Genomic DNA, 17,437 nt, shown 5'->3' with positions numbered 1-17,437 from the left:
GCAATGCCAATTCAGGGAGAAAAGCCCAAAGAAATGGAATTACTGTTTCACCCTGTGGTTCATCTGCACATGGCTGCAGTGCAGATAAGAACACTAGAGTTCAGAGCCAAGTTAAGCTTTATTCTTTTAAAGTCACTGGAGACCTACTAGGCAAATTGTGTTGAGGGATAGTCAAACATAACTGGCAAGATCTAAATCTGTGGTGAGTGGAATGTTTGTAAAATATATGGGAAAGTAAAGAGCTTGTAAATAATCCTAATGCCCTCATCCTTTGGGGAAAACCCTGAACACCAAGTAATATTTATTTCTTTATGTTTTATGTTTTCTTAGATTACACTTTTTTTTTTTATTGGACTAAGTCTGTTTTATTGTGTTGATTGCTAATAAAAAGGGCTGGCTAACCTTGTCTTTCTTATTTAAGTAAACAGCATTTTCCTTTTATATTGACTTTATGAGACTTCTGTGAGCTTTGGTGTGGCTAATATAATGAGGATGTACAGCCATTTAAACTCAGATCATAGATATCATGTAACAAAATAATTTTTCTACCAACACAACCTCAGGGAAGTTTATTTTGTTCTACAAAATATTAAGTACAACCCGAAAAACAAGGCAAAAGTCCAATGAATGAAGATGGGATCAATTCCAGCTTTTCATTTGTATGAAACAAAGAAATGGATATCTGCAAAGACAGATCTTAGATTAATCTTGTCTAAAACAAACATCCTTTGATAGATTAACAAGGTCATTACAGGCTAATTTCCACCATGATTGGGCAAAAGCATAATGTGATGACCTTTCTGAATTCCTGTTCCTAGGCTGTTTCCTGTTAACTTATAAGGGATTTTCACAGTCTTCTAGTGAGACTTACACTTGTTCTTATCTATTTTTGTGCTTTTAGAAGGTATTGACTATGCATGGTATTTATATTTAATCCAAAAAGTTTTGCATGTTTATATGTGTGTAGTTATCTATCTATATATACAAAATTTGCTCTAAGGCTTGAGTCCAAAGGTATTTAATCATCAGCCTCAGCCATTAGGGTAGGCAGTGTAACTACTTTAAAAGGATCAGGATTCACATCAGACTGCAAGCATGAAACTGTAGGTTGCTAAATTTTGGTTCTGTGCCTTCATATTTTGAGTAACCTCATAAGATGTCCTGACAAGGCTTTTCTGTAACGAGTCTCTGTGACAAGATTAATCCAATTGGCTTTGCTTGGACCTAGTATCCACCCGCAGATGCAGGCAAAACAAACAAACAAAAAAACCCCAACAAACAAACAAACAAACAAAAATCTAAACTAAACCAACAAAAACCCGCGGCCATGCACTTGTTTAAGGGATGCTGTCATATGGTGCCCCTGCTCTCATAAGCAGAATTCAGCTCTGAAGTTCTGTGGGAGAACTGGGTTATATTTAAATCCCAGTGTTGGGTCAGACTCTCCTCATCTCAGAAAAATGACGCTAAACTACTACTGTAGATTGGGGATGTTCTCTACTGCTGCTGTTAATACTATGAACACTGCAGCAAAGTATGTCTTTCATCTAAACAAGTGGATGAATGATGCTCTGGTAAAGGCTTTTACTGTTTTATTCATGAAAAGTAACTGGATAAAAATGGAACAGAGAGGCAGTGACAGTTGGTGACAATCTGCTCTCCTTGTTCATTTTGCCTGTGGGAGAAGTTGGGAAAATATTTTCTAGAATAGCACTCCCAGGTAAATCACAGAGAGAAAAAGTCATCTATTCTGCTTATATCCTGGCTCTGTTCTTGTAAGTCCTTATGCATTTTATATTTGATATTTAAAAGATATCTTTGCCCCTTTTCAATAACCCTAGAAGAAACAGAACAGATGTCTATCACTTCAGTGGAGAAGTCTATTCCACTCTTTACCAAATCATATTCTTGGTTAGTCCTGTGGTTAGTTTATTCCTAGCCTGCAGATTCAGTGAGACAGGGGAGGGATGTGTCCTCCCCTCTTATTTGCTCCAGTTTCTAGGGCTTGCTCCTGAGTGTAAGGATTGTGGCTTCAAACTTCTCCAGTGACACTGACATCCTGTCTCTTCCTTCTTGCATATAAAGCTATTATGACAAAGGATACCTTCCTCTCCTCTCCTCTCCTCTCCTCTCCTCTCCTCTCCTCTCCTCTCCTCTCCTCTCCTCTCCTCTCCTCTCCTCTCCTCTCCTCTCCTCTCCTCTCCTCTCCTCTCCTCTCCTCTCCTCTCCTCTCCTCTCCTCTCCTCTCCTCTCCTCTCCTCTCCTCTCCTCTCCTCTCCTCTCCTCTCCTCTCCTCTCCTCTCCTCTCCTCTCCTCTCCTCTTTTCTTGTGCATGTCACTGCAATTGTGAACTCAGATCAGATGTGCCCAAGTACTCGGTGTTTCCTTGCTGGTACAGAGGTGTTCCAGTCAACATTCCTGCAGCTGGCACATCTGGCTTCTGGCAGCTGAGCTCCAGCTCCTAGCACACGATTGTGGTTTCAACTAGTTGAAAGACTCATTAAAGAAAGAGATACTTTGCATTGCAACTTATGAAGACTTTTGTGGCTTGAACTCTACGTTATTCTCCATTTGTCACTTAGAGACAGATTTGGCAGAACAAGGTTGTTGGTTTGTGCTGCAAATGGTGGAATTAAAAATTGTAATGCTGCTAAAATCCTCTTCCAAGCCTAGGCATTAATAACATGACTCCTGTTAAATGAGGTTGCTGTTTCTGTGCCACAGTAAAGAAACAGTACAGAAACCAGCTACTCGAGTACTCAGTTATTCTGTAAATGTATTCCAGATATATGGGCATCTCTTCTCACTCCTCCTTTCTCTCTCTCTCTCTCTCTCTCTCTCTCTCCTTTGTTGTATTTCTAGTTCCAGTTCCTTGAGCTTAGTTCTGGTCTGGAGGAAGGACTATGTGCTACTACAGATATATTGAAAAACCTTAAATATCCCCTTTTCACACCTGAAACAGCAGAGAGATTGGGCCAATGCACAAAAGATTCATGATTTTCTGGGTGCACTTCATACAGTGCCAGCCTGATGTGAAAAAAATCTGAATCTCTTATCTTTCTGTTCTGTTTTGGTGACACTGTTTTCTCTTGTTGTTTCAGGCTTTATTTGAAAGGTCACAGTGGAACTGCTGGAAAACAAAGTAGCCTGATCTTGCATGGTGCTGAATTCAGTACAAAAGACGCTGACAACGACAACTGCATGTGTAAATGTGCACTCATGTTGACTGGAGGTGAGTACAACTGACTCAGAAAATATGGTACATTAATAGGAATCTACTGTGTTTTCCTAAATCACCCATGGATGAAGTTGTATCATGGATGTATAAGTCCTGAGTGAAAATTTCTTTTATTTTTATTACTGCTTCTTTTCTCTAGACATATATTGTCATGATGTCAATACCTCTAGTTTCATATCAGCAGAGAAAGGATTATTCAGAGATGCAGTCAGTATAATACTGCACTGAAGCTGTTGTAACACTGTCAAAGAGGAAAGCATAAGTTAGAGTAATTGTTTAAGAGAGAAAGGCAAAATAAAAAAGAAAACTATAAAAGATTAAAAATGTGAAATGTGGAAAGAAGTTTGTGAGAAGCTGGACAATTAACCAGGAAAAGAAGAGATAAATGGCAAGGTACTAGATATTAGACAGTAAAGCTTAGAAACAAAGTCTAGGCTTGTAATACATGATCCATTTAACTTAGGAATGTGATTCTGTTATTAACGTATTTATAATGGTTAAACTTTCTCTGTTAAGTGAGCATAATACTAAATGACTAATTCAGTCACCTGTGAAAGACTAGACCTGCAACCACCTGTTTAAATCTGAAAGTTTTATGCTGATATCCTTTGTGAGCTGAGTTAGACTACAGAAGGAAGGAAGGAAGGAAGGAAGGAAGGAAGGAAGGAAGGAAGGAAGGAAGGAAGGAAGGAAGGAAGGAAGGAAGGAAGGAAGGAAGGAAGGAAGGAAGGAAGGAAGGGAGGGAGGGAGGAAGGAAGGAAGGAAGGAAGGAAGGAAGGAAGGAAGGAAGGAAGGAAGGAAGGAAGGAAGGAAGGAAGGAGGGAAGGAAGGGAGGAAGGGAGAGAGGGAGGGAGGAAGGAAGGAAGGAAGGAAGGAAGGAAGGAAGGAAGGAAGGAAGGAAGGAAGGAAGGAAGGAAGGAAGGAAGGAGGGAAGGAAGGGAGGAAGGGAGGGAGGGAGGAAGGGAGGAAGGGCACAGACAAGTTACAGTGGGACAGTTTAAAGTCCCAAGTCAATCTGACTGCCAGCAAGTATAGTGTATATGATTTGTACTTGTACCCTCCAGCACAGAGAATGAATTCAGACTCATAATACTCTTAAGAGTAAGAATTTTCACTGGCAAATGATAGTTATTCCTAGTCTCTATAAGGGCAAGCTCATTTTTATCTCTAGAATACCACATTATAGCAGAAAGCATAAATTGGGATTCTTTGGTTTGCTGACTACATGACCAAGAAAGGCTCTTTCTTATCTTCACATTTGATCCTCTCTGGAGACTCTCAGTGATTTCTAACTTTCCTGGAAAATACCCTATAGCATGTAAATTTTTTCAGTGTTTTGGATCAGTCTGTTAAACCTGTGTTATTTGTGGTTACTGGAATGCTGGTTGAATTCAGCTCAGGCCACATCCAGGAACATATGAGCCTCTACAGCAATCATCTGCTAACAGAAGATGATTTCCCATCACTGAGAATTTCTATCAGATGCACAACCTAACTCCTCATTCTCCTTTGCCAGTTGGAAGTGACCCAATTGGGAAAGTCTTTAAGGAGACAATTTTTCAAGCTCCTCTAACTTCCTCTACAGATATCATATTAGAAGTTACCATGGGAAACTTTTTCCAGTGGACAGGTGATCAGACACTACTTTTTCATTTATATAAGAAAAAGAAGCTAACCAGGTAGATCTGGAGACAAATAGTGGATAAGAAGTCAGTCGTTTATTTTAATTAAAGCTGTTGGCCTTTCCCTTTAGAGAACAGGCTAAATTAAAGTGTGTTACTTCCAGGGCAGGCCAGAGTGTAGTGAGAAGCTCATGAGTGTGAGTTGTGTCCGTACTGGAGTGCAGACTCATTCATTTGTCTGAGCTGCCTGGAAACCTCTACGCCCTGCCAGCTCATTCTGGGAGCTGAGGGTTTTATTTTCCTGCTCTGAGTTCTACGACAGGTCAACACCCCACTAAGGTCAGTCTGCTGATGAACAACCACTCCACCAGGTTCACATCTATTTCTTCAGTATTTCTGTAAATCAACAGCATAACCACATTTTGGAATTTACTGGTACCAAATTAAATTAATAAGGAGGAAGGAAGAGAATTACCAAAGGCTGAGGAAACCATGAGTTTAGCAAGTCACCACAGTAAAAGGAGGTGCAATTAGCCTTTGGAGATAGATGAGTCTACTCTTATGGACTAGACTCTGAGTACTGTTCCTTTGGAGACAGGTTGTACAGCACTGTAATTTGTAGTTCCTCAAGAAAGATTTTAATCATGCTAGAGTTTTCCTCAAACACTCTACTATGCTTTTCTCCTTGAAACAACTTTCTCATTCCCTGAGAAATATCAGAATTGAATTAAATACCAAGACATCTTTTCAGGGAGCATATTTCAGTTTTGTGCCAGACAAAGAAAAGAAAAGTAGCAATGATAACAGGTTTTGGAAAACCTTCTCTTTTTTTCCTCCCCTCAAAAAGATATCAGACTGTTAGTTTTGGCAACATCACAGAGAGCTCTTTAATGATGAATGGTATGAAATCTGGAGGCAAGTTTCTAGCTATCTTGACAGTTTGGGTGAGTCTGTTATCTCTATGAGGTGAACTGAATATATTTATGTCAGGAATAAAGGCTGAGATAAGCCAAAGCTCAGGACTGTGATATGGTTACAATCAAGGCTGAAAATAAAAATGTAAGGAAAACACACTTTTCTCTCTGTGATCTTGCTAGTTGTCAGTTTTATTTGGTCTATGTCATAACTATTATTCTCTCTCCTCCTATATCTCATCCCTCTTCTCTAGAATGAGAAATTAAATACTGGGAGAATACAGAAGCACCAACAGTGTATTGAGTGTGTGTCTTTCTTTTCAAGAGCCATGCTATTGTACTTGGCTTTATCTCTACATGGATTTTAGGGAATGCCATAAAAATTATGTGCCCCTTAAATTCTTAAGCCCTGTAAGCTGTCGTCATATTTAGCTCCTATTTTGTGACTTGGAAAATTTAAACTAAGCATGCTTGTTTCACTTTAGATCATATTCATTTAAATAATTTCTTCATTGTTTCGATATCTCAGGCCAGTAAACTAAAAAGAAAAGTCTATATTAAATATATATATTTATATATCCCCCCATATTATTTCATACTTTATTCTGAAGAATGCCCCCATGAGTTATGTACACAGCTTTTTTTGCAAGAAACAGCACTAAAAATGCAACAAACCAGAATGAGCCTATGAGTAGAAATTAAAAATTCTTGGATTTCCAATTATCCCTTAGCATTTAACATCTCTTGATCAGATTCCTGGGCCAAATTCCCCTCTATTCTGCCAGATATCACCTGTCAGCTGAGCCCCAAATTGTTTTTGAAATTGTTTTCAGTCACTAGAAAGTGACTTATGGTATCTTGGCTCACTGAGAAAGAGTTTTAAAGTGAAGTTCTTTGGCATTGACTACAGTCTGAGGTGTTCACAAAGGCATTTACCTTGCTTCAAGTGAGAAGTGAGAATATTGCTAAACTTCTGATCCCTAAAATAGTTTGACAAAGATAGGGAGACTTTCTAGATGTCTTGCCAGGCTTGATGCAGCACAGATGACTGAAATTGTTTGTTTATTTTATTTTGCTGGACGCAGAGGTCCATCCAGCTGGAGTCTCCTGTCTCCGACAGCAGTCAATACAGGCAAATAAATCATACCTCGAGTATTTTCTCAGTATCTTTTGAATCTCATAAAAATATGTATTTATAAACATGTATTTATTGAGCCTCAATAGATTCATCATCTGTCAAGTCAAAAACTGCTCAATGACTCCAAAACAGTATTGCATTCATTGCCTGCTTCACTGCTTTTTATTGCCAAGTGGCAAATTTTATGAATCTCTGGCAAGAAGGGTATGGAGGATTCATGTCACGACTTGGAGGGAAGCTCTTGGCTGTATATAGAAATCTGCCCATACACTCCAATCAGAAAAGCCACAGTTTTTCTTATCTTTTCCTTGAAACAAAATACTTGAAGGAAACAACAGCAACACACTTACAAGTATCCAACTTGAACCTCTGAATATACACTTATTTACATAAAAAAGCAGCAGTTTTTAAATTTTATGCATATTTCTGCTTTCATAAAGAAATTGCTCAGGAAACACCATTAATGAAGTACCATTTATATTGCTAAATATTTTAACGAAAAATATAGTCACCATGCAAATAAGAAGTGGTTATAATTTTATTTGGTTTTTTGCTAGAAATATTCAAAATATTTAATTAGACATATGACTATGCAGACTTTTAGCAAAAGCATTACTAAATTGGTATGTTTATCAGGGTTAAATATGGGTAACTGTAATAGTCTTAGGAGACATTCAGGAAGTGACTAACTTTTGATATATTAGAAGATAGTCACCAGTCTTCAAGTTTCATGTTATTTTTACCTCATAAAAATTCCCTATGAAAGGAACTACATTATCTAGTTGATATGAAAAACTAATGCCTTTTCATCTTATATTCTGACAGCTAAATTCTAATGCAATCTTGATCATATTGTCAGATGGTAGTCTGGTCAATCCAATATTCTAAGGAATAAAAGAACATAGAAATCACTTCCAGAGGTCATTTAGTCCCTTTTCTAGACACATTTTTCTCTAGCTATTAGTTTTTATCTTTCATCTTCAAGATTTTTATTTATGTTCATTTTCATGTTAAAATCTGTTACTGAGTTTGCCTACACATAATAAAAGAAAGTTTTTCATGTTGACTAATTCTATGATAATTTAAATGTGTTCCATCCTGTCATATCCTCCACCACTGGAAAGAATAGACACCATTCCTTTCCATTCCATTGAAAATTATTTTTTGGGGTTTTTTTGGTTTGTTTTTTGTTTGTTTTTTTGTTGTTGTTGTTGTTGTTGGTTTTAATTTGAAATTGTTGACAATTTTTCTTTCAAATTCTGACAAAACAATCCTAAGTCCTTCCTGTTACATTCACTCTTTTGGACTCTGTCCTGTGATTCCACTGATAGTTTGAGGTGTCATCCAAAACTTCATCCAGGGAAAATGCCAATGCAAAATTAAGCAGATCCTAAGTATTAGTATTTAATTTCTTTAAGGTACAGAATGTCAGAAACATTGACATCTTTCCTAAAATAAATTTCTATTTCTTTTGAACATTGAGGACTACTTCAATATTTTTTGGATTTTCTTATTGGCATTGCTGCCAAATGCACTAAATTTTATAGACAAACCAAGAGCGCTAGAAATAAATATTGGCTTTCCATATTATCCATTTATTCCATAAATCCACATAAACGTACCATTCAGACATACTTTAGAAGTTATTGAATGGCCTGCACTGATCATGCTGCATTTGGAGACATTCAGTGTCCTCAGGAGGGAGAACAGAGAAGTGTGAGGAAAGGGCCTGCCATCAAACATGCAGTGTTTAGACACCTATAATTTTAGAATGTAAAAGTCAATTAGTGAACCTCCCATCAAATCTGAGTGGTCATTATAGTTCTCAATGCACACCAATCTTACAGTGCATTCATGAATTGATGAGCATTAGGTCACTGAAAAAGAATTTTACATGCATACATTCTTAATTGCAATTTATACAAGCCAAAAAAGCAAATCTGTTAGCTTTGGAACACAAAAGAACTTTTTAAATATTGCTTTTGACAAAGAAGATTTTATCATGCAAAAATTATACTTGTCAATTCAGAAAACCATTATAAAATATGCTTGTGGGTTTTTTTTTTCTTTTACTATTGTTACTCATTTGTGCAATGCCCTTTATTAAGTTTGTTTGGTTGGTTGGGTTTTTTTTTTTTGCAAGAATTTCTGTAAGTTATTTCAATATACATTCATATTCAGTCAAATATAAAGTACAGTACAGGTATAGAATGGTCTGGATCTCAAGTGTCTGGGATAGGTAGCTTAAGCAAAAAAATATTATTAATTAAAAGAGCTGACATGAAATTTAAAAACTTCCTATTGGTCATAGCAACATGAATTAAAGACCAAAGCATAACCATACACAATATGTGTACTGTAACTGTTCCAGAAAAACAGCCGTCTGCATTGAGGATTCATTTCTATTTGTGTAGCTGAACTTTCAAACAACTTATCTCTGCATAATTCAATTTATATTTTATCTGGAAAATATATTTTATGACATAGAGATTTTTATTACAAACAGAGATGGTTGTGCTGCTTGTACTATACAAAATATTAGAAGTGGGCTTAAATAATTGAATTTTCCTTCAGTTCAAATACGTAATTAGTGACTGTGATCACAACACCTTGAAAATACCTCTCTGAATAAAAACTTAAACTTCACATAAAAGCCTTCTTTTTACCACTTCACTTTAAATTATTACTTTTATTATTATTTCTTACAATTCCCACTCTCCCTCATTCTCTTGCCTGATTCAAATATCCCATGCCAAAAGTTACCTCCAAAGTCAAAACCTTACTGTGGTTCAAAGATGACTTTATACTTATTTGGGAAAGCCATTACCTTGCAGAGAAAAATAAGCAAGATTATTCATATGAAAATCCTGTGAACTCCAGGTGAAAAACCAACATCTGGTGACTGAGTGTCTTTCCTTGGGTCAGACTGTCTCTCAGCTCTGGAGCTGCTTTATTTAGTGTTTTCTGCATTGACATGCCGCAGGTACATCATTCAGAAAGCTCTGCTTGATGCTCTCCCACTTCCTTATAGCTCCCAAGAAAGTCACTGCTTGCATTTGTCTTTCTTTCAAAAAGAAACATACAAAGCATTTGTAAAAAACATTTCCTTTGCATCCATTCAAAGATGTGGGTTTTGGTGTTCAGCCATGCAGTAGGAACTCTTCAGATAACCTGAGGTCCTATGGGGAGTGAAGGCCTTTCAGAGGACTGCAGGGGGGTGTGGAGAGAAATAACCATTTGGGAAAAAGAAAAAAAAAAAGCCACGAGTAATCAAAACAAAAAAAGCCCCAACCACATCACAAAAAGAGAAAAAAAATGTTTTAATGCAAAATTAGGACACATTTTTAAAACATTCATTCATTCATTCTCACTAAAATGATGAGTACAAGAGGAATAAAGTCAGGATCATTAAAACAAATTTTGAAAGAAATGTTTATTTAGAAGGAATCTATGATGAGAGGTTGGAGCAAGTCGTCACAAATTTATGTGCTCCTTTGGTTTATTCCAGTTTTTACATTGACTTTTTTTTTATGGCATCACTGAAACCTTCACCCCATTTATGCACCTATTCCTGTTCCTTTAAGATAAAAAGGTAATGAGGTCAGCTTGCCATGTTTTCATCCCAACACCATAAACAGAACCCATCTGCATCTGAGTTCCAGCTTTGAAAAATGAGGATTAGAATTAACTGTTTTAACTTCATCTTAAATTTCTACAAGATTGTACTGTGGTTACAGTAAAACATCAGCTGTACAGCTTTCCCTTTCTTTGGTTATTGCCCCCTTAGGCATAACACTGAAATCAAAGGGAGGGCAGCTGTACCAAAACAGAAGATTGTCAGAATTTATCTGCATAAATTCATCCCTCAAGATTTCATTATGAAGTGTTACTTCTTAAAAAAAAAAAAAAGCAAAACGAAAGAAAACAAAACAAAAAAAAAAAACCCACCAAAATACTAAGTACTTTCCAAAATCTTAGGAATTACAGGACTAGAAGCATAAATTACATGAATCTTAATACAAAGAACAGAGTAAGCACTGGTTCTGAGGGTTTGACACAATCTATATCATATCAGTGGTAGTAGCAAACTGTAGATTAAAATACTTTTATATAATGCATTCATTATAGGTAGATACAACTGTAGCCATTAAATAAGGTGGACTTGGAAGATTCCCTGGGACAGTGAACATTGTCTAAAAGGAGTTTGGCACAGTTTCATTCCTTTTCCAGAAGTCAAGGTGGAAAACACATTGAAAATTTTAAATCCTGCATTCTAGTCCACAGTGACACCTGCAGAATTAAGTATGCACTCACTGAATGATCAGTTTGTCACTAACAGGACTGTTAGAAAATGCTTTACAAGAGGTCCTGGGAAGATTGCAATGCTGTGATGTGCAGGCTGAAATATCTTAAAAAAAAAATTAAGCAGCATTTAACTATCAAAAGCAAAAGTCATTACCTTATGTTTATGATCTTACTTGCCTTGTGACACAAATAGGTCTCACTGTGAAAAAAAGCCCCAACAGAAATCCTTCTGTCAAATCGAACTCCTAGCCACAGAAGTTTTTGACATTGGGGATATTTGTTTTTTGCAGTCTGGGAATTCATTCTGTCTTTCTCAGTCTGAACTAAGCATCTTACTGTTACTATACATAGACACTCTGCAAAGTGTTGGAGAGAAAATGCTATTCCCATAAAGGTATCCAGCAAAACTCCTATTACTTTCAGTAAAGTCAGCATGTCACCTGGTTTATCTTTGTCAGTTTGTGTTCTGTAGTCTTGGTGTTGCCAAGTTTCATGTTATTTGGATTTTTTCTTAAAACTCTAGCTCCCATGGCAATCTAAAATTCACCTTAATAAGAAAAGATCTTATAGAGATAAACAAAAGAGTTCACTGATTAATTTCATCTTAAAGCAACAATTTAAAATAGGACAATGCAGCACCACGATTCTCATAATCGAGTTGCTCAAAACATCTATTCTGGGAGCAAAAGTAACTGAGAGCTGAAGAGACACAGTTAAAGCAACAGCAAAAGGCTGATAAATAAAATCAAATCATGCTTATACTCGAAATCACAAGTGAAATTATGCAAAATATTTTTGAATTATAGTCTTTTTCTGAGGCTTAAATGAAAAATGCAATATTGTCTAAATATGAAAAACAGTTCATTTGTCTTTCGTGTTCTTGCTTTTACTTCACATACTGTATATAAAACTAGAATGGGTTGGGACATAATTACTTTTGCAATGCTGTAAATACCCATGTGTGTTCTCCAGCACTGCTGACTATAGAACAGCAAAAAAGAGCAAAAAAGCAAAATGTGAAAATACCACACCAGCACTATTCAAGAGCTATTTACGAGAATTTCTTAATGGGCTAAACCTAATACAACAAAATAAAATATTTAGTGCACTTGAAGTTTCAGATTTTGTCTTAATGGTTTCAGGGTGGTGGTTTGATGCCTGTGGCCCCTCCAATCTCAATGGGATGTTCTACACATCTGGCCAAAACCACGGAAAGCTCAATGGCATCAAATGGCATTACTTCAAAGGCCCCAGCTACTCCTTGCGCTCCACCACCATGATGATTCGGCCTTTGGACTTTTAAAGGAACTCTGCAGTGGATCCCAGGAGAAGCCAGGCTGGCACTGCCCTCAGCAGCAACACAGAGCCTGAAGGTAAAAGGTGAAGAGCTTCTGGAGAGTGACACGTAGGGATGATGTAAAATCGCTTCACTATCACTCCATAACCCGCAAACCCTTCCCGACAGTGACCCCGTATTTTGATTACTCCGGGAAGCTTGGTTCAGAAGAAGGTGGCTGAAATGATTTTCCAAAGAACGGAATTTGGCTATTCTGCCCAAACTTGGTGCTTGCCAGTGGATGTCTTTTTAATTATTATTATTATTATTTTTTAAATTCAGCAACAGGAGAAGAATTTTAAGAACTAAATAGAACTGAAACATATCAACCATGATCTATTGAGTAGAATGTTATTCAGCAGTGAAATGGCAATATTATACCCATGAAAAAGAATTACAGAGACACTTTTATTAAAACTTGTCTTAAAGCATCCAAAGTGACCACTCCAAATATTGTTTTTCTTAAATGAACTGAATTTGAATAGTGGATGGATTTATGTTAATCCCAGAGTCAAATTATTTGTGAAACTATTATTTTTCATTAAATACTTTAAGGACAGGTTTCTAATAAATAAACTGAGTCAAACATATGAAAAATGATAAGGATAATAAGCATAAATTCCTCAGTTGCTCTATAGAGGTAAATCAGGTAATTGGCATAATCCCTGAGCTAGGATTTATAGTGTGATAGCAAAAGTAGCTATGTTTTTACATTTTTCCTTTCTTTCATTAAAGGCAGTCTGAATGTCATGTACAATAATTAATGGAAGGTTTAATGAATGTGAAATATTATCCAAGAGAAAATACAGGATTTTGCATGGAATTTTTCCATCAAAAAAAACCACAGGAAGGCAAACTGTTAGGGTACAAAAACTTACATAAATGTATAGCTTAAGGCAGGATTAATTTTACAGTATCCTTGCATGTGCGCAATTTATCCTTAATTATTTTACTTTTTTATTACATTTCTGTGAATATCAGAAGCATGCCAGTTCTACACAGTGCTTAGGCTACAGCTATAAAAATACTCAGCAGAGCTGTATAAAAAATAAAGAATTGTGAACTTGTAAATATCATGTTTATATTTCCTGCAACAGTCATTTATTTTGTACAGGCAACCCTGAACCCATGCAAAGGGTGAAAAGCCTCTAAAGGATATAAATATTAAAGAACTATAGATGACTGCTTACAGGTTGCTAACAAGTAATTTTGTTCTATTAAAATGCTGCAGAATTGTGGGACTATTGGAAAATATAAAAGTCTTCCAATAACAAACAATAAAGTAATGGGTTGGCCTATGAGGGTAGAGAGAAAACTGTTTCCATTTACAGCCCTTTTGATGAAGTCATGACAACTTAGATAGATGGACATAGTGTCCATTGGGGAAAATAGTTTGCAGTCGTTCTAGTTCTGCTAGAATTGAAATGAAAAAGTTTACCCTGCTCCCACTGAAATCACAACTAATACTCTCATCAAGTAAATTGGGACCAGCATGGCACACAGAATCTGCAAGTGGTGAGGTGTTTGCTCATCTCTTTCTTGCTTTGTTCCATTTATTAAACTGTTCCTGAGATGACACGCAACAATTATCTGATTTTTTTTAAAGGGCAATGTTAACTTTTTGCCGCTTATTTTTTCACTTTTTTTTTTTTTTAATTTATCAGTTTATTTCAATGGAATAGAGGAAAAAATACTTGGATATTTTTAAACACCTCTTCCTAAGATCACAAGGCTATGGTATCACTGAGGGCTATTGCAGCCCATAATGGTTCTCTGATTTTGTTACAATTTGATGTTTGTTTCCTTTTCAGTGGGAAGATTTTTTTTTTTTGTGTAGTTGTATATATTTATAGATATATTTGAAATAATCTTGACTAAAGGTTAATCTGAAGTTTTCTGCTGAATAAGTTACCAAACTACTCTTTATGCAGCACTTTCTCCACAGATGTTTTATCCCACTTAACAGCAAGTTTTTTCAAAGGTCTTCATTCATGTGGAAAATATGCAGTCTGTCTTCCACCATATTCTCAAAAGTTAGAATTTTGCAGGTCTCCAAGTCAAGAATGCCATTTTTGCAAATCTTATTGCAGAAGGCAAAACACATTTAAAATTAAAAGCATGATATTTACTGTTTATTTATCTGTGTTTGAAAAAAAAAAAGTGGATTTGGTTTCCTATCCTTTAAAATAAAATGTTTAAAATAAATTGTGGAGTCTGTAATTTGTTTTCCTCTAAGTATAACTTTCTGTGACAAGCGGATAACATTTCAAAAGCCACTATCTCTCCATGTAAGAAATAGTAATTAGCTTGGACAGAGTGTAGGAAGGAAAGAACTCTAATTCAAGTTTATCCAGTAATTATAATTTCTAACCTTTCATATCCACACTTCATTTTTTCTTGAATTTCCTTGATTAAAATCATGGGACTATATTTCTTATCCTTGGTTCAAATCATACAACTCTCTATGAATCTTTAAAATACAAGATTTCTTTAATTCAACAGGCAAAGATACAAATTGAAATGTGTTCTTATGATGTGTTCTTATGATGTGCTCCTCTGCCATCCATTCAATCATGTTATGTGGCAGTGACAAATCTCCACTGATCTCTTACCCAGAAATTCCTTCTGCTCCGTTCATTCATATGCTTTTTAACACTACAGTGATCAGTTGTAGCATCTCTTTAGTCAATTTAATCTCATTTTCTCAGGAATTCTTTCTTGATTGACTTGTTTGTTATGTTCCTTTGGGGACACACAGCTTTTCAAATCAACACTAAAGGTGCAAGCAACCCTATACAAAAAACAACATTTGGCTCCTAAAGTTGGATGAATGTGTACTGCATAAATTGAAGAGTTTCAATTCCTAAAAATGTTTGGTTTGGAGTTGATTAATATTAAAATCTTACTTGCCTTGACAGATAATAAAAAACAGTCATTGATCAGTGGTAATAATAACTTTACTACTTACCCTCACAGATAACTGTTTCCTGACTTATAAAACAAGAATACACAAAATTTTGACAAACTTATAGATGCGTTTTCCAAAGCATATCGATCCTTAATTTTTAATATCTTTTGAGACTGGAAATGTTATTTAAATGCACACTTTACAAAGTGCCCTAGAATCCAGTACTGACCTATTAAGTAGGTAAATCATCCACATTTATAGTCATTTGTGCAACTGTGTCCCAAGATAAAGTTCCTTAAAAAATCCTTCCAGCTATAAAAACAACTTTCTTCTCTGCAGACTTGAAGCTCAAACCACAGCTCTGACCATGCCTCAAATAATCTTGTTTGGGGTTGGCACGGTTTCCCCTTCTCCTCTGGGAAGAACAAAACTGAAATAGCAATCACAACAAGAGCTTAATTCTCTAGGTAGAATCAAGTGTAATTTACAACCAGACTGTGCTGCAGTTGTGCCAAAAAGCATTCCTACCTACCAGCTTTTACATGAGCTGGACAGCTTGAGGAGAGAGGCACTAACCCTGAATACAGCTGCTGCTGCTGCTGTCTGACTCTCAGCTGTGCTGTGCACACAGACACACGTATACTCACAAATCCATAGGTCCAGAGAAAACCTGACACAGCCAATCAAAATGATCTTGCCTAAATTTTAACTAAAGGATCCGTAATCCCAGGTAAAAAAAAAAAATATATATAATTAATTGAAAGAGCCTATGTCAAGCAGCAAGAGCAGGAAGGAGAAAGACAGGGATATGAGACTGTAATGAAGAAAAGAAAAGAGCAGATGGATAGAAAAGAGTTGAAAGGGAGGGATTACCTGTGAGACACAGCAGCTTCATTTTTACCATGCCATGACTATTGCACATTGTGGGAACTCCTGTGTCCTCTAGGACTGTCCAAATCCCCTCTGCCTGGCTCTTGCTCATATGAGTAGAAATCTATGGCTGTTATTTCTTTTTATATGCTCTGAGTGGTTTGTTTCTCTGTATGTTTTTTAAATTTTTGCACAGGGACCAATTTAATATGGATTTTTGAGAAGACATGCTGATTATGGCTATGTCAAGTTAGCTGTGTAGCAAATCCTGTAAAAATGAAAAAGTTCCTTTAGAAAATATTGCATTCTGCTGTGTGACTTTTGAGTACTGATGATGAAATACAACCTATGTTCATCCAAAATCTTGTGCAATTAGAGATTTTGTTCTTCCACTAGATAAAATTTCTAATGCCCAGTGCAGTTTTCTGAGCCAGTGAGTACAATAACATTAAAGAATGGATATATACAGTAAATATGACCCCCAAATGATATAGTAAAGTACATCAAGGCCTAAACATCAGTCCTGTGTTTTGTTAGAAATAATTTTGAGCCCTAAAGTCTTACCATAAATTTTCTTTCACTTCTTACACTTCTCACCTTTGTCTCTATGACTCATTTTATTCTTTTCAAACTGCCGGCAGTGTTTGCCATTTGCTGCCTGAAAGTAGTCACAGGAGGCAAGCAGCACATTCAGCAGAAGATCTGCAGATGCTTGTGTTCACAACCATAGCATCACCTGTGGGGAGAGCAAAGTCACTCCTCACCAAACTGCAGGTAAGGAACATTTCTTGACACTTGCCATTTGCTCTGCAAGATTGTGAAGGGAAAAATAAGGCATGCAGAGGTCCTTCTTTCAACTTAAACAGGAAGCAGATGCTCTGCCAGGTCAGCCTTGAAAGGGACTCCAGAAGAGTAATTCGTAGGCAGCTTCTCTGCCACAGCAGGAAATGGAGAGGAAAAAAAGGTAAAAGAAAAATGGATAGTCTTGATACATTAAAGTGGTAAGAAGGAGTTGAGTGAGAAAAATGTTTATTATATGATAAGAAAACTAAAAATGCAAAGGAATCAGATTAGAAAGCTGAAGGCAAGGTCATCAAAAGGCTGTC

The 17,437-nt window shown here is 36.4% G+C and overlaps 1 protein-coding gene across 4 annotated transcripts in view; it reads left to right on the top strand.

The window, feature by feature from the left end:
* ANGPT1 (angiopoietin 1) overlaps window positions 1-12,520 on the top strand; it is a 150,823-nt gene extending 138,303 nt beyond the window's left edge. For all 4 annotated transcript variants that reach the window (XM_062503402.1, XM_062503396.1, XM_062503386.1 and 1 more), the window contains 2 exons: window positions 3,102-3,232; window positions 12,360-12,520. In XM_062503402.1, the coding sequence (XP_062359386.1) occupies window positions 3,102-3,232; window positions 12,360-12,520 (292 nt within the window). The remainder of the gene's footprint in view (window positions 1-3,101; window positions 3,233-12,359) is intronic.
* The last annotated feature ends 4,917 nt before the right edge of the window (window positions 12,521-17,437 follow it).

Source organism: Cinclus cinclus, chromosome 1 (assembly GCF_963662255.1).
Source record: "Cinclus cinclus chromosome 1, bCinCin1.1, whole genome shotgun sequence".
NCBI classification, from domain to species: Eukaryota; Metazoa; Chordata; class Aves; order Passeriformes; family Cinclidae; genus Cinclus; species Cinclus cinclus.
The sequence above is the reverse complement of the archived record's forward strand: the minus strand, read 5'-3'. Positions and strand labels throughout refer to the sequence as shown.